This window comes from Danio aesculapii, chromosome 8 (genome assembly GCF_903798145.1).
Source record: "Danio aesculapii chromosome 8, fDanAes4.1, whole genome shotgun sequence".
NCBI classification, from domain to species: domain Eukaryota; kingdom Metazoa; phylum Chordata; class Actinopteri; order Cypriniformes; family Danionidae; genus Danio; species Danio aesculapii.
Genome location: NC_079442.1, coordinates 54094127 through 54114653, shown reverse-complemented (window position 1 = coordinate 54114653; position 20527 = coordinate 54094127). Strand labels below are relative to the sequence as shown.

At 38.2% G+C, this 20527-nt stretch overlaps 2 protein-coding genes across 2 annotated transcripts; one reads left to right on the top strand and one right to left on the bottom strand.

The window, feature by feature from the left end:
• Positions 1-1658: 1658 nt before the first annotated feature.
• LOC130233277 (lipoxygenase homology domain-containing protein 1-like) lies at positions 1659-15155 on the bottom strand. Its single transcript, XM_056463228.1, has 8 exons — positions 15145-15155; positions 14442-14559; positions 13786-13963; positions 11905-12090; positions 10382-10552; positions 7940-8075; positions 6348-6500; positions 1659-3269 (listed from the first exon to the last, which is right to left on the bottom strand). Exons 1-8 carry the CDS (start codon positions 15153-15155, stop codon positions 2789-2791), a joined length of 1434 nt encoding a protein of 477 aa, XP_056319203.1. The 3' UTR covers positions 1659-2788.
• Positions 15156-16209: 1054 nt separating this feature from the next.
• On the top strand, positions 16210-18091 carry LOC130233276 (E3 ubiquitin-protein ligase RNF165-like). Its single transcript, XM_056463227.1, has 5 exons — positions 16210-16215; positions 16663-16767; positions 16854-16949; positions 17473-17475; positions 17987-18091. The coding sequence occupies exons 1-5, from the start codon at positions 16210-16212 to the stop codon at positions 18089-18091; spliced, it is 315 nt and encodes a 104-aa protein (XP_056319202.1).
• The last annotated feature ends 2436 nt before the right edge of the window (positions 18092-20527 follow it).

Here is a 20527-nt window from a genome sequence, read left to right as displayed (position 1 = left end):
GTTCGGGAAGCAGACACACTCTGTCTGTTTAAAACTAGCTTAAACACCAACACAGGCTCATCATGAAAACATAGCCCTACAGACGTTTCTGGAGACAGCGAATTACGCAGCCTGAGGGACGTATGGCTTTCATTTATTTTAACAAACACTACAGGGCAGTGTGATGCCATTCCTTTTTGTGCTTACCAGCTGACCGCTTACCTCCGTATGGGCAGCATTTCAGCTCCAACCAGTTTGTCCGTTAGGTGTGCCATTATGTCGGCGGACTTGCGACGCAGCGAGGAGTTGACCACGAATATGAAGTTCGAGTCTGTGAAGATCGGTTCCAGAAGCAGGAAGAAGACAAAAACAAGAATCCAAAATATAAAACAAACAGGTGAAGAGCAGGGTGAGGATTAGATGGTTAAAATCTGAAAACGTGTAAAAATAATCAGACGAGGGCTTTATTATTTTGGATTGCTTTTGAACGTGTTGGTTGGGTTTAGGGAAGCGGGGTGGGTGGGTCACTCGATAAAAATTGGTTGGGTTTAGGAAAGGCGAGGGTGGGTCAGCTGGATGCGCTCACTCAGTCAGTCAGAAAGTCTAGCGAAAAGTGAGTCGACAGCGGCCTCTGGTGGGTTTACCGGAGAACAGCAGGCTGCGCGAATGCACTCGCGAAGGCAAATTTGAGATCTCAATAGGGTACACAGCGACCTCTGGTGGACTCGCCGAAAACAAAAACTGCAGAAAATTGTTTGCTGCCAGGCAGCGTATTTCGCAGTCTCCAGAAACGTCTGTAGAGGTGCGTTTTCAGAATGAGCCTGGGTTGCTAAGGACACATCTCTTTGCATTAGCCTACACAAAACACAAATGCTGTAGAAATTCCAAATCCTCTAAAGGATTGTAGTCTGCTTATTTAGGGAACCGGAGCCGGGAACACTTCCCAAAAGACATTAGAATTTAAACAGCATCTGCTCTAATCCTAGATCAGGCCGTATCCTGGGCAGCTACTGTAGTGGTCATGGTGGAACACAGAGCATGTGGGCCAGTGACCCTACTCACACCTGCAGCTTCTCCAAGCGCCTAGACTGGAGCCTCTTGCACAAGAGGTTTGGCAGAGGAGAAATGGTCGGTGCCCAACTGAGCTTGGTTTTCTCTCCTCACTTTGGTCAATTGATAAAAGTTTGTTCCTCCACTGTTTCCACTGGCTTGCTCGGTTTACTAGAATTCTGTGTTCAGCTGCTGCCACACATTTACATTGTAAAAGCACTAGAGATAATAAGATTAACTGAATTGAATAGATGTTAGTACGTCAGTTTTTAAGAAAATCTATAATATAGTGTTACAAAACAGTGAACATTTGATTATAGCACATATAAACCTGATTATTAAAACATCCAAAAGCTTGTAGTTTGTCACGTACACTAAAATAGATCCATTGGTTGCCGGTCACCTCATACTTCAGTTTTCTCATCTAAATCTCCTGGACCAATCAAATGCTCTCTAGTGTTGACATGCCCCGCCCTCTTCGTCTCATTTGCTTTTAACTGAGCTCAAACACTCCCACTGGCAGAGCTGGCATAAATCAAAACACTATTGGCTGTTTTTAAAAAAGGGGAGGGGCTCCATTATGCCTCACCCTCTCTTCATGCTTGTCAAACATCCAATAAAAAATGCACATTTTAAAACACTTTAGGATAGAGCACTCGATAAGTTTGTCCATCAGTTCTGTTTTTGTCCAGTCATTTCCACAGTGGATATGGTGGTCACCAAGATGTACTATATAGTAGGGAAGTATGCGATTTCAGACGCACCCTTGAAAATATGCCCTACGTTTTTATGTCTATGCTAGCGTAGAAGCCATTACGGCTCATAGTTTTTTTGTGCATCAGATGTTTCTGTCCAGCCATTTCCCACAGTGTAGATAATGGTCACCCAGATGTATCATACAGTAAGGAAGTACAGAATTTCAGATGCAGCCTTGAATATGAACGTTTTGTGCTGCATTTTCTATGGCGATCTTAGTGTAGCGGCCATTACGGCTCATTGTTTTTGTCTGTTGGCTCTGATTTTGTCCAACAACTTCCCGCACGTAAAGATGGTCGTCAAGCAGACATAATATATAGTAGGGAAGTATTCAATTTCATTTGCAGCCTTGGATATATGTCCAGTTTGTTCTGCAATCCCAGTCTAGCAGCCATTTTAGCTCATAGTTCTTTCCCCGCCAGGTCTTCGCACAGGTCGCATGGCTGAAAACTATCAATTGAATAAAAAATGCACATTATAAAACACTTTTAATATTTAGGATAGCGCATTTGATAAGTTTTTGTCCAGCTACTTCCCACAAGCAAAGATAATGCTCACCCAGACGTACTATATAGTAGGGAAGTATGTGATTTCAAAGCCTTGGAAATATGACCCGTTTGTCCGGTGTTTTGATGGCAATCGCAGTGAAGCAGCCATTACGGCTCATTGTTGCCTGCCAGGTTTCCACACAAGTCACACGACTAAAAACTATCAATTGAATAAAGTTGAAAATTGAAATAATTGCTTCAAAGCCCTTAATAGTTAAGATAAGTTTGTCTTTCAGCTCTGTTTTTGTCCAGCTACTTCCCACAGAAAAAGATAGTGGTCACGCAGACGTACTATATAGTCGGAGAGCATTCGATTTCAGACAAAGCCTTAGAAATATGACCTGCGTTTCTGTTGTTATCCCAGTGTAGTGGCCATTACAACTCATTTTTTTTGCCTGCTAGGTCTCTGCACAGGTCACGTTACTGAATAATAAATGCTAAAATTCAAAAAACCTTTAATATTTAGGATAGAGCACTCGATAAGTTTGTCCGTCGGCTCTGTTTTTGTCCAGCCACTTCCCGCAGACAAAGATGGTGGTCACCCAGTTGGCAGTGTTTGTGACCTCCACACACTCCAGAAACCATCCGGGCGACATGGTTGTGTTATCATGCTCCATTCTGACCCTCAAAAGTTCACCCAAATCCAGCATCTCCAGCAGGAACCGGTCCGTCCGGCCTCGCTCAAACAGATTTCTGAATTTCTGCTTCAGCGCTCGTTTCCCAGAGTCCCCATTGACGCCGTACAGCGTGATGAAGACGTTGGCGTTTGTGCCGGCGTCCTGCACGTCTCCGGTTATTATTATTACTTCATACTTCACAGGAACCAAACTGCGGACTTTGCTGGCGAAGCTCTCCACGGTTTTGGTGCACTCGAATGTCATGAACTGGTCTTTTTTGGCAGACAGAGGGATTCGGGAGTCACATGTGAAGTAGAATCTGTGAGGAGGAACGGAGAAAATGATCTGAAACTAATAGGCGTGCATTATACACTGCAAAAATGTGTTGTTTTTGTATCTAAAACCTACAGTGGCTGAGAGAGCTTAACACACATGCAATTTTAAAAACAACAGCAAATAAAGGAAAGATCTTTATCGTTTGACAGCGGATGTGTTGAAAACCCTCACAATGCAAATTAAAGGTGCTGTATGTCAGTCTTTGACTCTTATAGTAAAAATACTATAATATGTTTGCAGATAATTAAGAAACATGCTCAATGAACATTCTGAAAAACAATGCTGAAGTCAGATTATCCAGCCTGATCTCACGAGAAAACGTAAGTATTTTACGTTTTGTCAGTTTAGTGGCTAATTCGTACAAGTTCAGTAGTACGAAATTTGTACGATTTTAAAAAGGAGGCGTGGCACCTAACCCCACCCCTAAACCCAACTGTCATTGGGGGATGAGCAAATCGTCTGAAAATGTACAAATTAGATCGTACGAATTCATACGAATTAACCACTAAATCAAATGGTTACGAATTGCCGTGAGATTGTGTTGGATATTCTGAACATGTGCGATACTTGACGGAATGTCTGTCTTTGTTTTGGTCATTTTAACCTGCCCAATGCCCGTTTAGCCAGTTATACTTCAGCACCCCAGGTTGCATTGGTGGAAAACAGCGCATTTCATTCAGTCAGTCAGGATCGACAGCTCTCAGAGTATGTGTCCACCAAGTGAAATGAGACCTCTGGTGGACAGTAGCAGACTCCAAAATGAGATGCAGATTTAGAGTTCCACATGAGGTTATTAATTAGAAAGTGATTTAAATATTATGAACGTAAACATTAGGTGAGCAGGTTACATTATAACCACGTGTCCTAACAACACACTACATGACGAGATATAGCAATTTGGCAATTTGGCTGTTTGCACCAGACGGGAAAAAAACATTTTGTATCTAATATCTATTAAATATCTAAAATCTAATATCTAAAAAGTGGTGGCCGAGAGAGCTTAACACGCTGCAATTTAAGAAAACACATGCAATTAAAAAACAACAGCAAATAAAGGAAAGATCTTCATTGGTTTGACAGCAGATGTGTTGAAAATCCTCACAACACAAACACATTAAAGGTGCTGTATGTCAGTTTTTGACTCTTCTAAAGCATTAAAACACCGTCATATGTTTGCAGATATTTAGAAACATGCTCAGTGAACATTATTGTTTATCTGAAAAACAATGCTGAAGTCAGATATTCTGCTATGAACATGTACATTACTTGACAGAACATCTGTCTTTGTTTTGGTCACTTTAACCCGCCCAATGCCAGCTTAACCAATTATATTTCAGCACCCCGGGTTGCCTTGGTGGAAAACAGCGTATTTCATTCAGTCAGTCAGGATCAACAGCTCTCAGAGTATGTGTCCACCACCGAAATGACCTCTGGTGGACTGTAGCAGACTCTGAAATGACGCAGATTCAGAGTTCCACATGAGGTTATTAATTAGCAAATAATATAAATATTACGAGTGTTAACATTAGGTGAGCAGGTTAGATTGTAACCCCGTGTCCAAACATGCTGAAGATTTTTCAGTGATAAGCAATTGGGCTGCTTGCACCAGACGAAACACAACAGAAATGTAAATACAGCCATTCAGAAGCATAGAATAGTGCACTCACTGCACTCCGGTGAAATGGTAAGGTTTATAATTTATTTAATATATATTAAAGCTCTTTAACATGATTAAATGTAGATGCTGAATCACTGATATGTGCTGGTTTGCCCTGAGTCTCAGTTCTGAAGTTCAGTTTCTGATGGTTTATTTTATTGTCCAGATCTGAGCTGAACTATCTGCTGCTGCTTTCAGTATATGACAATAAATATCATGTCAAGTGGCATTCAGACTCAAATTATTAGCATTTAACACTAAATAAAGCACACGAGGTGCACCTGAGCTGATCATTGTCAGTTTTCTGCTGTTCAGCTGTGAGAAATAGAATTCTAAAATATAAATTCATGTGTTGGTTAAAACAAAACTCCTTATAGTATACAAATTACTCCTTTCATCGCGTGCTGTTACTTTTATTTAGAACACAATTTGAATCATTACATCATGAATTGAATTGAACTGAATTGAATTTAAATCAGCCTTAAATCAGCCTTTAGGCTTGAAAGTCAGCCAGTTGATGTTCTTTAATCGTCAATCTGGCAACCTGCGCTTGCATGTGTTTTGAACCAGGAGTGTCAAACTTACTGCACCTGTAATACAAGCAAAATAAACTACTTAACTCACTGGCAGATTATTTTCCTTGTTTTAAGGTATTAAAAACACTTTATTTTGACTTAATATGTGCAAAAATAAAACAATATTTTTAGCTTGTCTAGAAAATGCTTCTTGATTTATTTGTTTAGATATTTGGACTAGAAACAAGACAAAACCTAAGAAAGAAAAGCACTTTTGCAGTATATATTATTGTTATCCTGATAATAGTGTATGCAATATTCCTATAGCAGAGAGGTGCGATAAATTCAATGTATTTTCATTTTAATTTCAGCATTTGTGTTACATCCCGGAATTCTGTTTAATTAGATCAGAAAAAAAAATATCTATTACCTGTTTAAATATGATCATTAAATACATAAATCATTACAATAATAGATAATTTATTATCAAATTAAAGAATAGCTAACAAAAACAGTACTTATCTGAAGAAATCTTATGTCGTAAGAAATATCGGTATCTATTTAGCCCTCGATCTGGCAGTATTTTATTAGACTATCCCTCTATATTTCTTTCTTAAAGTCTGCTTTTCTCTCGCTTTTTTATTAAATATTCATGTATTATTGGTTCTATCATATCTTTCTACCTTTTTATCTTGTGTTACTCTTTATCTTTTACTATTATCTACAGCACTTCGGTTAACTTTGGCCTTTTTTATTCAGTAATAAATATTGTATTGTACAGTTTTGTATTTGAGATGGAGAGCAAATTCTGAAATCATAGTTAAAATCTAAAGGGGGTAAATACTTTTGCACGTTTGGGAAGTAAAGAGTGGTAAAGATGTGAGCTCACTTGTTTCCCAGCTCTGTCTCAGTGACCACCACCTCCTGCACGTGCCAGAAATACTCATTCTTCACCTTCTTCTCTTTGGATATGTGGCCCAGACAAATGCCGACGATCTCGCCCACATTTTTAGAGGAAAACTGAAAGGAATCCGTGGCACCGCTGAAACAGAGTCACGTTAGGATGCTTTATTAATCTTCAATAATATGCTTATGAGTTGCATTTATTTTTCAATGCAAAATATATTTTTCTTCACATTTATTTTTATTTGAAGGGACTGTTTACACAAAAATCAAGTCATCATTTACTCACTTGTTCCAAACCTCTTAGAGTTGCATTTATTTTGTATTCAGATTTTTAAAATTATTAACCCTTGTGTATTGTTCAAATTGACTCCCCTTTGGTTATATTGGTGCTGTTTTTGCACCATTGACTTCCATTATAATCACATTGCAAAGCCATGACAGCATATATCATGCATTCTTGATTGTTTGCTGGTTTCACTCTTGTGAAGAGGTAACATTGGTCATTTTTACTGTGATCAAGGGTTTACAAGAGTTAATTTATTTTTTATTTACGTCTGTTGAACAGAAAGTATATACTGATGAATGCTGGGAAAAAGCCATTGACTTCCATTGTATTTTTTGTTCCTCCTACAGAAGTTTTTCAGAATTATCCAACATTCTTCAGAATATCTGCTTTGTGTTCAACAGAAGTAAATAAAATAAATGATTAAAAATAAAGAAAGAAAATAAATAATAGCAACTCAACAGGTTTGGAAAAAGGGAGTTAAATGGAGTCATAAAATCAGCATTTGAGTGTGAGTAAATAATGAGGATTTACTTTATTTTTGGGTGAACTGTCCCTTTAATGTTTATACATGTGTTAATAAAAACAAATATCCAGGTACAGTTTTGATATTCAGACAGTTACTTCTCCAACTAATAGTAATAATATATGATTAAAGTCTTTTATTGACACTTTATTTTGTTATGCGGTCAATGTTTTTACTAATTGTCAGTTTTTGTCATATATCTTTTTTGTTATATAATAAAAAGTGACACTCTGACACTTTCCAGCAGCAGTTTGCACATTTACATTTTCTTACAATCACTCCATATCTCTATAAAAACATTGTGTATTTCTGAGTGTGCCTCACACAGGTGAGTGGGCTTGACAAACCACCTGTAAAGACACTCTTCTCTCCATATGCACCAGACACTTTACTTAAACTCCATCCAAGTAAGAAAAACAATGTTTACTGGTGAATAATACCACACAATCATGTTGCACTACTTGTTTTCTTCAACTTTAAATACTTCTTTGCACAATATTGTTCTGTCTGATGTAACAGTGCTTGTGTAGTCTGTCTTAGGCTATGTGTATTAACTATTTATAGTATAGTATAGTGTGTATAGTTAGATTAGCGCTCCAGTGTGTTAGTATGTAGGTTAAAAGAATAGCTCTTATGTCTAGTGTTCATATTTATGATTATGTTTATTTATTTAGCACTGTGGTCCTGCGAGGAGACAACTTTTTATTCCAGTCTATGTCTATACATGTAGTGAAATCACAATGAAGCTCAATTTGACTTGAAGTACCGTAAAAACTTCTTCTTCTTTGGGTTTTCCATCATGAACTCTTTTGAGCGTCCTTTTCTTCCCTCCAGCAGGATCCAGGCGTTCTCCTTTGTCTCCGCATCTTCAGAGATGGCTGTTGTCACCTCAATTTCATATTCTGAAAAGATATTACAGAGACCACTCAAATGGACATAATTATTGGAAATAAAATGAGTGTGGAGTAAAATTAAATAATAATGCCTTTTTCCTCTCACTGAACTAATTGATGCTACAGTTCACCAAAGTTAATTGTCTCAATTTTTTCCCAAATGTTTCATGTGCATTCTCAGCACTTTACAATGACATACATCTACTGTACATAACACATCACATTATATCAGATTTTTAAATATATATATACAGTCATACAGTTGTTTGATCAAATGTAAATAAAAGCTGAGAATTTTTTTTCCCACAGTGATGCCTCTTGTTTATCGTCTTAACTTTTGGGAGAAGCCTGGGTGATTTCCGCTCTAAGCAAACTTGCTGGTTGCAGAGTGTCCGCGGGGTTACCGCAATATTGCATACCTGCCAACACTCCCGTTTTTCCCGGAAGTCTCCTGTATTTCAGACCCATCTCCCGTTTTGTTCTGTCTCCCGTAATTTAGGTCTTAATTTTCCTATGTTCATGAAAAGCTACTTATTTAGGCTGAAACCATCCAATCACCAGCAACCCATCTCAATAGAAGCTTTAACAAAGAGTTGAATTTTTAACTCTTGTTTCAATAATCTCCATTTATTTATGGTGATGACACTGACCTGGACACAGTTGTGCATGTATTTAGCTTTTTTTTTAATGTTATGTTAACAAAAAGTGCATCTATTAAACCAGTGTTACCTTGTTTTGACACATTATTTTTAATATTTGGCTAAGACATAACAAAAATTACAGTTTCTGATGAGGATATTAAAAATCTTTTACTCTTCTATTAGAAAAAAAATCCTTACAGTATTTAGCCCCATATAAGTCTGAAATTTCATTAATATTGATTTTAAAAAGGTCTTTAAAAGTCTTAAATTTGCCTTTATGAAACCTGCAGAAAACCTGTAGTTGAATAAAGTAACTGTAGGTCCAAAATTGCCTGAGATATAAATAATTTCGGGCTTGATTGATTATATATATATATATATATATATATATATATATATATATATATATATATATATATATATATACACACATACAGTTGAAGTAAGAATTTTTAGCCCACCTTTGAATTTTTATTCTGTTTTAAATTTTTCCCAAGTGGTGTTGAACAGAGCAAGGAAATGTTCACAGTATGTCTGATGATTTTTTTTCTTCTGGAGAAAGTCTTATTGGTTTTATTTCGGCTAGAATATTTCGGCGGTTTTTAATAAAAAAAAAAAATTTAAGGTCAATATTATTAGCCCCTTTATATATATTGTTTCGATAGTCTCCAGAACAAACCATCGCTATACAATAACTTGCCTAACCTGCCTAGTTAACCTAATTAACCCAGTTAAGCCTTTAAATGTCTCTATTTTTGTATAGAAGTGTCTTGAAGAATATCTAGTCTAATATTATTTACTGTCATCATGACAAAGAGAAAATAAATCAGTTATTAGAGATGAGTTATTAAAACTGTTATGATTAGAAATGTGTTGGAGAAATCTGCTCTCCGTTAAACAGAAATTGGGAAAAAATATAAACAGGGGGACGAATAATTCTGACTTCAACTGTATTTATATACACACAGAGTGGGGGGACAGAGTGCATAGGGCCCTCGCAATGGCCCTGCGACGGCAAGCGGAGAGGCCCACACTACAACCCCTCCAACCAACCCCCCACCCCGCTCTTCACTTTCACTGACCACACAACACCCAAACCCCACCCCTTGATCTCAGGTTCTTAGGTCGCAACCCAAACCCCCCCATAGCCCCCTACCCTAGGGATAGATGCATAGCCAGGCCCAAACTTGCTGGCTATGACCCTGTAGTATAGTAGTCCAAGGAAAATCAAGTTGAATTACTCTCACTCTTTAAATGTCATTTCATCACATCTGAAATGCATCATCTTTCATCTCAAATTTGATTTATTTTATTTGAATGCAGAGTTCATTGTAATCTCCTATTACTTAGTGTGTAGATTAAAAATACATATATACTTTTAATAGTCTGTTTTTATTGACTATTAGGAAGATAAAAGATTAATATGCTTAAATTTGCTTAATTATGCAAAAATAAAAAAAGAATTATAAAATTAAAAATATATATACATTTTATAGTCAATTATCATTACATATTTAGTAAGATAAATTAAAATGAAAGCAACACAATTACATTAAGCAGTTATCCAAAATCAAAGTATTTTTCCAGCATTCGGACTAACTCTGATACTGCATGAAATAAGAGTGCTAAAGCCAGATGCAGAGTGAGAGTATGCAGAAATGTCTCGTTTCTTACTGGTCTTGTCACTGAGATCCAGGATATCATTATTGGCACAGGCCAGTTCCCTCATGATCTGACCGTCGTCTTCATTTTTGGCCAGCCAGCGGTCACACGGGAAGCGGAAAGTTTGATCCAGAAGTTCATCTTTCACATCTATAGAGTCCAGATGCCATCCAGGAGCCGGACCTGATGAAAGAAACCTTTTCAGATATTGCATTTAATAAATAAACTATATTTTGCAAGCTGGCGACACGGTGACTCAGTGGTTAGCACTGTCGCCTCACAGCAAGAACGTCACTGGTTCGAGTCCCAGCTTGGTCAGTTGGTGTTTCTGTGTGGAGTTTGCATGTTCTCCCCGTGTTGGCGTGGGTTTCCTCCGGGTGCTTCGGTTTCCCCCACAGTCTAAACACATGCGCTATAGGAAAATTGATTAACTAAATTGGCTGTAGTGTATGAGTGTGTGTGTGTAAATGAGTGTTTAGGGTGTTTCCCAGTACTGGGTTGCAGCTGGAAGGGCATCTGCTGCATAAAACTTATGCTGGAATAGTTGGTGGTTCACTCTGGACCCTTGATTAATAAAGGGACTAAGCTGAAGGTCAATAAATTAATGAATGAAGCTGGTTAAACTGAACTGTTTGTAGGTATAGCGCAGTGATCACCAAACTTGTTCCTGGAGGGCCGGTGTCCTGCAGATTTTGGCTCCAACCCTAATCAAACAAACCTGAACAAGCTAATCAAGGTCTACCTAGGTATACTAGAAACATCCAGGCAGGTGTGTTGAGGCAAGTTGGAGCTAAACCCTGGAGGGACACCGGCCCTCCAGGACCGAGATTGGTGACCCCTGATATAGCATGTCCATTGTACTTATTAACAACAACAAATGAAATGCAACAAATCTCTTTTCTTATTTCCTGATGTTAAAGTAGGATCCAAATGCCAGTGATTTTGAGGCCCACGTGATGTAGGAGTGTGAATTTCCCCACCCACCCAATTGACTGACAGGCGCGTATTAACATGCATCTATAGTAGCGCATATAATCATGTACACAAAGCAGAATTTGCAAATAAACTGCGATAAAAAAAAGATCTGTTGTAATATTAGACTAGATATTCTTCAAGACACTAGTATTCAGCTTAAAGTGACATTTAAAGGCTTAACTAGGTTAATTAGGGTAAAGTTAGGGTAATTAGGCAAGTCATTGTATAACAGTGGTTTGTTCTGGAGACAATCCAAAACTAATATTGCTGAAGGAGCTAATAATATTGACCTTAAAATGGTGTTTAAACAATTAAAAACTGCTTTTATTCTAGCTGAAATAAAACAAATAAGACTTTCTCCAGAAGAACAAATATTAGAGGAAATACTGTGAGAAATTTCTGAATCTGAGAAACATCATTTGGGAAATCTAGGAAGAAGAAAATCACAGGAGGGTGAATAATTCTGCCTTCAGCTGTATGTGATGAAGCCAAAGATAAACTTCCACTTATGAGCTGTAAAAAAAAGTCAGAATTGCTAGTGAGATCATGAGATTTCCTACCTTTGTTGTCGTGCCACACTCGAACTTTGGAGAGTTCTCCCAGACTGAGAATGTCAATGAACCGGAAAATATCCGTCTGCTTGCGCTCAAACTTGTTCCTGTTGCTGCACTCCCGCAGGGCCAGCGTTCCCGTGTCACCGTTTTCTCCAAACACGATCAGAAACACATTGGCGTCTGTACCACCGCCTGCAAATCCACACATGAACATACCTGAGCAGCTGCAATATTTAGGTTAATATAAGGGTAATATTTAACAGACCAGATGTGCTGTTTTAGTGTCAAACAAGGTTCCAGGTCCACGAAAATGAAGATGTTTGTGTCAATTGTTTCCCTGTCAATTTTGACTCATCAACCCTATTGTGCCGATCAATTAAATTTTGACTTTGTGTTTCTATTGAACCTTTCATTCACTTTTCACTGAGTTTTTACTCAATTTTGATTCAGTGATTCTTTTCTGCAAATCGATTCTCTGTCAATTTTGACACAGCGATTCTTTTGTGTCAACTGATTTCCTATCAATTTTGACTCAGCGATTCTTTTTGTACCAATCGATTCTCTGTCAATTTTGACTCCGTGATTCATTTGTACCATTTGGTTCCCTGTCAATTTTGACTCAGTGATTCTTTTCTGCAAATTGTTTCCCTTTCAATTTTGACTCAGTGATTCATTTGTACCATTTGGTTCCCTGTCAATTTTGACTCAGTGATTCTTTTCTGTAAATTGTTTCCCTGTCAATTTTGACTCAGCAATTCTTTTGTGCTGATCACTTCCCTGTCCATTTTGATTCAGTGATTCTTTTTGTGCCAATCGATTCTTTGTCAATTTTGACTCAGTGATTCTTTTTCTGCCAATCAATTCCCTGTCAATTTTGTGCCAATCGATTCTTTGTCATTTCCCAGAGATGGGTTGCAGCTGGAAGGGCATCCGCTGCGTAAAACATATGCTGGATAAGTTGACGGTTCATTCCGCTGTGGCGATACCAGATTAATAAAGGGACTAAGCTGAAAAGAAAATGAATGAATCAATGATTCTCTGTCAATTTTGACTCAGCGATGCTTTTTGTGCCAATCAATTTCCTGTCAATTTTAACTCTGCGATTATTTTGTGTCAATTGATTCCCAGTCAATTTTGTCTGAGCGATTCTTTTATGCTGATCAATTTCCCGTCCATTTTGGCTGAGCAATTTTTGGTCTGATCATATTTTGACTCAGTGATTCTTTTGTGCCAATAATTTGCCCATTTTGACTAAGCGATTCTTTTCTTCCGATAACTTCCCTGAAAATTTTGACTCAGTGGTTCTTTTGTGTGAATCGTTTCCCTGTCATCTAACTCAGTGATTTTATTGTGCTGATAACATTCCTGTCAATGTTGACTCAATTCTATTCAATTCTATTCAGTCATTTAGTTCCCTGTCAGTCTTGACTCAGCGATTATTTTGTGTCAATTGCTTCTCTGTCAATTTTGACAAAGCAATTCTTTTGATGCAATCATATTTTGACTTAGCGATTCTTTACTGCAAATCGCTTTCCTGTCAATTTTGACCCAGCATTTATTTCGTGTCAATCGTTTCCTTATCAATTTTGACTCAGTGATTCTTTTGTGCCATTTGCTTTCCTGTCAATTTTGACTCAGCGACTCTATTTACCCAATCGCATTCCTGTCAGTTTTGATTGAGTGATTCTTTTGTGCCATTTGCTTCCCTTTAAATTTTGTGCCATTTTATTTTGTGCCAGCTGTTTGGTTCTGTTGTTTCTGACCCAGTGATTCTTTTGTGCCGTTCATTAATGTCCATTTTGACTCAGCGATTCTTTTTTGCCAACTGCTTCAACACTAGCATGTAATCGGTAAGCACATTTTAAAGATAACCTGTAGGTGACCCACCGGTGACGTCACTGGTTTTGACCTGGATGACGTATGTGGTTTTCTCCACCATCTCCTCATCGTCCACCACTGCTGGAAGCTCACACACCTTCGTCCTCTTGGGCCCTTTAGTTTTGGAGAGCCACTGCTCGTATGTGAAGACGTACAGCTCGTCCGTGCTCAGGTTTCTCAGGATCATCTGGGTCATGTGACAGAAACACAGTGTTTACAGTGTGTTAAAGAGCTAAATGCATTAACATCTTGTGACAGGTTGATGGACTGTTTTTTATTCCTCAAGGTTCCTTTTACAGCATCGGTAATGTCATTTAATTAATATACAGTCAGTTAAACAGACTTAAAGGGCCCGTAAACTAAAATCAGCATTGTTTTGTGCTTCCATGTCAATTTCGACTCAGCGATTCTTTTGTGATGTTCGTTTCCTTGTTCATTTTGACTGAGTGATTCTTTTGTGCCAATCACTTCCCTGTCAGATTTGACTCAGTTTATAAAAGAGGGAGGAGCTAATATATGCCCCACCCTCTCTTCACATTTCAGTTTACATCAAATATTGAAATATAATAGCATGCCTTATTCCAAATTAAAAGTCCTCATGGATGGAGCCCATTGTAATTAACCTGATGATCTGGTTAAAAAGATTCACACAGTGACAGACTGACCTTGTCAAGGAACCAATCAGGACGACTTCCAGTGCCGTCGATGCGGACGCGAAGCTTTTTCAGGGGTGCAATGTCATCCACTTCCAGGCTAAAGGTGTCTTCCTGACCTCTTTCAAACCTATAAGAATTTGTATATGGTGTTTAATCAATTTAATGCACTGATGCTATTAAAACTGAATTTATCCGAATGCACTTTTAATACTTTAATAAGCAGTATTATCAGTAAACCAAAATGGCCTTAGAAAAATATATTATTATGTGCTTGTAATCTCACAGCAAGTTATTTTGAGTTGAGACAGCTCAAACATGCAATTTAATCTTGACTAGCCTTAAACCTTGTTTGTGAAACCGGTGGATAATGTCTTGTTGCTCATTGCCATTCATTAAAATAAAGACGCATGACAGCTGAGCAGGACTCTGTAAAATAAACCGTGAAACTCTGACCAAGGTGAGGAGAGTTTACTCGCACGTGACTTGTTTTAGCTATTTTGGTCCGTTTAGAAACTTTGCTGTGTGAAAATGAACCGCACCAAGAACAAAGAGCAACACTGAGACAATTTTAATCCCTGTTTCAGAACAAAACAATCGCTCTACAGGTGTGAAAGCACCCTAAATAAAGATTAAAAAATAATTGATATTATTAAATGATCATTTTTTCAATTATTTTCAATTATTAATTGTTTGATTGTACTGTTAGACTCACCAGAAAACCATAACGCACTGTTTGTTTATGTATTAATTTTTGCTTTATGCAGATGCGCTTCATAGAAGAAGACTTGATCATCCCAGTCAATCTAAATTAATGAATTCTCTCCAAATAGAGCTATTCAATTCATTTGGTCAAATCATTTTCATATCGCAATATGTGTCGCAAATCAAAACAAAATATCGTAATGTCAGATTTCTCCAATATTGTGCAGCGCTAGTTCTAAGTAATATTTAATTTGAAGGATTTGTTGTATTTTACCAGTGGTGGAAAGAGTACTGAAAAATCATACTCAAGTAAAAGTACCATTACTTTCCTAAAAATGTAGTGCAAGTAGAGTAAAAGTATCTGCTGTAAATATTACTCAAAGTATGAGTAAAAAGTAGTCTTTCGAAGTACTCAGGAGTAGTGAGTGGTGAGTATTACGCTGGTAAAAAACTGATGCGTTACATGTAATTTGTGGATATGGTTAACGTAACATTCTGTAGTGCATCTAGTTATTGCCCAGCAGGCACACAACGTTATAAGACGTTAATATTAGGTTGAATTTAGGTCGTGACGTCAGGTGACCAAAAGTCACGTCTAGTCAGCACCTGAGGACAATGTTATGTTGATGTCCATAATGACATCAATTAATGTTGATATTTGGTCGATTTTTGGGTTGTTAGAAAAGTAACCAAAATCCAACGTCGACCCAACCTCTAAAACCAACATCATATTGACGTTAAATACTGACATTTATTCATCAGTTATGGCAACTAAAATCCAACGTCTGATAAATATCAATAGTGGTAACGTCAAGCTAACATCATTAGACGTGATATTTGGTTGATTTAAGGTTGGATGTTGGATATTGACGTTGGGCCTGACGTTGAGTTCTGATGTAAACCGATTTTCATTTCCAACACAAATGTAACGTCCCCATGATGTTGGAGAACAACGTCAATCTGACGTCATGTTGACGTCTTGTGCCTGCTAAACACCTTAATGCCATTCGGTCATCATACAGTAACGTCCGTCATCTTGTCATCAGTGACGTGCGTCTAAACAGTCTCTGGGTCAATGCGTGTAAAAACTTTGGACATCTTCATGGACACTTTGAATACTTCTAAAACAGTTTGCTGCAATTATAAAACTTGAGGTAGTTCATTATGATGCGATTACCTTCTATGCGTGATTGATTGGACTCGCAGGACTGATTTTTCTAATCATTTCTGTCATAGAAAAGAAAAAATAAAGTAGTGACTGCAGGTTGAGGGAAAGTAGTGGAGTAAAAGCACAGATACTGCAGTAAACATGTACTCAAGGGGAAGTAAAAGTGCACATTTCAAAAAACTACTCAGTAAATTACAATTCCTGGGAAAAACTACTCAATTCCAGTCATTTGAGTATTTGTAATTAGTTACTTTACACCACTGTATTTTTACATTGTTAAGCAACTCCAACTCATTTAAAAAACTTTAATTTTTTGGAAATACAGAATTTCTCAACTCACGTTGTTGTTGTTCTGCACAGGTTGTCCATGAGATCAGAAATTATCCATATCCTCAGTTACACCTGCTGGCTCTTCAAAGCCTCAGTCCGTCTCGGCACGCGACGGCAGTGCGGGAGAGTTACGAGGTGCGGATCGTCTTCATCGCTTCAGTTAAAATACAGTTAACTCTGCAGCATCTCTCACACATGTTTCTGTCTGCTTCTGAATCCAGGAGCTCCTGCAGTTGGAGGACAGACTGGGAAATGTGAACAGAGGCGCAGTGCAGGCCACCATCGAGAGGTTTACCTTTCCTCACAAGTATAAAAAGGTAAAACTGTGTAAAGGGGAGACCTATCATGCAAAAATCACATTTATAAGGGGTTTAAACACAGCGGCAGCAATGTGTGAATATAACCAGCCTCTAGTGGTAAACATAAATACATTTGTTCTAATCAAACTTGATGATGAAACACTTTGATTGACATTCTTGCTTTGTACATGTCATCAGAGGGGGAAAGCCCCGCCCACTAGTGCCCATCTCTCCCTCATTAGCATAAACAGTCTGTCCATTACCATTAGAGTGTTTGAGCTGCTGAAGATAATGTCAGCATAGACTAAGAGGATTATAGATGTGGAGTTTTAGATGAAGCAGCGACAGGAGCGACATAGACTGACAGAAGCATGAAGCACACATGCACACCTGACCAGCCCTGAGAACGCTAGTCCTGCTTTCAATCTGTCGCTATGATGATGCCCAGGCTTTGTAGCTCCGCCCTTTTTTTGAAAAAGAGCACAGTCTCATTTGAATTTAAAGCAACAGTCACCAAATCGCCATAAAAAGCTAGTTTCAGAGAGTTAAAACACATTATCTGTGTGCTATTCTCAGCTCAAACTTCACTAAACACTCATCAGAGACTTATTTACATCTTGTTAAAGGGGGCATAATAGGTCTCCCTTTAAAGTCCATGTGAACCAGCAGTTGCTGAGACTTTCATTTCAGTATGTTCTTTTAACTGAAATGGAATATATAGTAGGGGCGGGGCTTTCTTTTGTGCATCACTCCCTCATAGCAAACCAACAGTAAGAGGGGCGTGGCTTAGAATATGTGTGGCTGAAGCGTCAAACTGACATCATCAGGAGCCAATCCAAACACAGAAGCAGAAGCTCATATTGAATATTAACGAAACAAACATTTCAACATCAGTGGATTAACTTGCACAGAATAATTGTTGTCGTGAAAATGCTTACTTGAAGTTGCAAGATGCACATAAATTCTGAAAATGCATATGAATATATTGATGGACTGTTGTTCCTCCTTGTTTTACTAAAGTATGTGCTAAAAGACCGATAATGTGATCCACAGAGAAGACCCTGGAGCTGAAGATCGGCATGGATGAAGAGGAGCTCGACACGGATGAAAAATGCACAATATGTCTCTCAATGCTTGAAGACGAAGAGGACGTCAGGTAGTTTTACAATACACTCTAACCAGTTTCAAATCCAAGGCCTGTCACACCAAGTATGCTAACTATTAAAAGAGCGCTAAATGTGTTTGTGTCCACACTGATGAATGATAAAAATGAGTTTATGCCTTCATTCTGCATTACCCTTCTCCCAACCAGCAGATGTCCTCAGTGTGCCACTAGCGCGTCTGACCAGTATATTTTTTTATTTAAAAATGTATTAATCTAATCATACAAATTTAGCAATCAGTCAATAAATGTAGAGGAATAAAAACAACACACTAATTTACCCTGGATTTTCAATAGAGACAACATAAAGATGCTGAAGTTTGCACTGGATACTTGAGACTTCATTTTAGCTAGCCTGGCTTGCATAACGTCCACGTTTTATTATTATTTTCTATTGCATAACCTAAATGTTTCTAGATCATCATCTAATAATCTTTGAAAAGAGAGCTCAACATCAAGCTAGTGAGCTTCTCCATAATGCCGTCTGTAGCTATAATTCATAATGGATATATTTATAATTCAATGGATTCCGACTGGCTGTCAGGATTATACTTGACCAGGTCCAACAGTTCAGAAAACATGAGAAAATATTTCAGTTTAACCATAATGAAATGGAAAGTTGATCAATAGTTTGTGTTTTTAAGGTCTGTGTAAACATTTTAAGCGAGTTTAAAACATTTGGGCACAAGGAATTATTACGTTAACGAGGATGAATTGTACTTAATTATTTACACAGTGAAGTACAGTACAATGAAGAAGCTTTACTGTACATTTGATTATTTATTTCTGTACCTGTATACTATTAGACTCCTGCATTTGTATATTTGCTCTGCTGTGTTTATCTCTGCTTGTAATCTGTTTATTACTTTATGCAGATGCAATCCTCTACAAAATCATCCCAGTCAATCTAAAATTATTAATTCTTTCAAATAGAGCCATTTAAGTTGTCTTGTGAAAAATAACAATTGAAATATCTCAAGTTTTTTCTAACATCATGCATCCCTATTCAGAACCATTTTAGAACTCTATCCTTATTGTTATATTTCAAGAGTTCACACTTAGCTGATGATTAATTATAATCTACTTGGGAGAGAGCCCTAAGCTCATAAGATCCTCGAGCCCGGGGCTCTCTCCCATTGCAGGGCGAGAGGGAGTTTGAGCTCAGGTAGATCTGGAGAACTCCCCTGCTGTAGTAGCTAATGAACAGCCAGTGATTGCTCTTAAGATATAACTACTGACTAGGAGCACGTCTATGGGTGCTGATTTGGATTAGTCAATTTAACTTAAGTTGCATGTTTTTGGACGGTGGGAGGAAACCAGGGAACCCGGGGGAAACCCACGTGAGCATGGGGAGAAGTGCAAACTCCGCACAGAAACTGTCTGCTGGTTTGATTAAGCTGGAACCAGAGACGTTCTTGCTGTGAGGCAACGGTGCTAACCACGGGCCACCGTGTCACCCATCTAGGAAGGAGGAGGAGTAGGGGTGGAAGGGGGGATTCTTCTAACGAAGACAGCAGTGGTACATAACCCAGGATATTTGGTAGTAGCTTAGAGTTGTTTCTGATTGGTGCATTGAGAATTGGATAATGCGGATCCAGCCGCTAGCAATCATAAGAACGTGATCCTCTCGAAATTAGTTTAGAAATAAACTTTACTTATTGTTATGGTGCATGATGAGGTGAATAGGCAGGGGCGTGGCAGGGGGGAGTTTGAGGAAGATTAAGGGCCCATACATTTATGGGGGGCCCCAGAGACATTATCAAGGGTCCGCGCCAGACTTTAAGGGTGCTTCCCACATTGCCTGGTTCTCCACAGGGGTCAACAGACCTTAAAGGTGCTGTATTTACAGTTTAATGCAGCAGCTTTAGAGTAAAACAGCACCAACAATAAAATGAAAAAACTGTCCTTCTTCCCAACAGGGAAAACCAGCAACAATCAAGGATGCAGATTATATGCTGTCAGAGGGATCATTTGCAGTCACTAATGTGGTTATAATAGAAGTCAATGGGGCAAAACAACAGCCCAACATCACCAAAGAGGAGTCAATCTGTCTAGAGTATTGATGAGTTTTTGAAAAATGTTCAAAGCTTTTCCCCAAAATATGTCAAAAAAAGATTTGTCACCAAAAAATCATTCAATTTGCTGAAACACAGAGAAAAGTATGGTCAAATTAAGCCTCAAAACCCCAGAGTGGTTAAAACGACCCAACAGCACACAAGGTTGCTTCCACATTTGGTTTATTGGTTCGATTGACCCCCTCTCTGGTGCACTCTTTTGTTTCCTAAATAAAGCCAGAACTCAACAACTGTTTCGTTTCTCTGTTCACAGGAGATTACCTGCATGCACCTCTTCCATCAGGCTTGCGTTGACCAATGGCTGGCGACCAATAAGAAGTGTCCCATCTGCAGGGTAGACATTGAGACGCAGCTGTCGC

Excerpts from the sequence above, each read along its gene's own strand:
- LOC130233276 (XM_056463227.1), top strand. Across the intron at positions 16,768-16,853 it reads CAGTGCGGGAGAGTTACGAG|GAGCTCCTGCAGTTGGAGGA; the intron begins GTGCGGATCGTC and ends TTCTGAATCCAG.
- LOC130233277 (XM_056463228.1), bottom strand. Across the intron at positions 10,553-11,904 it reads AGTGTGGCACGACAACAAAG|GTCCGGCTCCTGGATGGCAT; the intron begins GTAGGAAATCTC and ends TTCTTTCATCAG. Across the intron at positions 8,076-10,381 it reads GGATCTCAGTGACAAGACCA|AATATGAAATTGAGGTGACA; the intron begins GTAAGAAACGAG and ends ATATCTTTTCAG.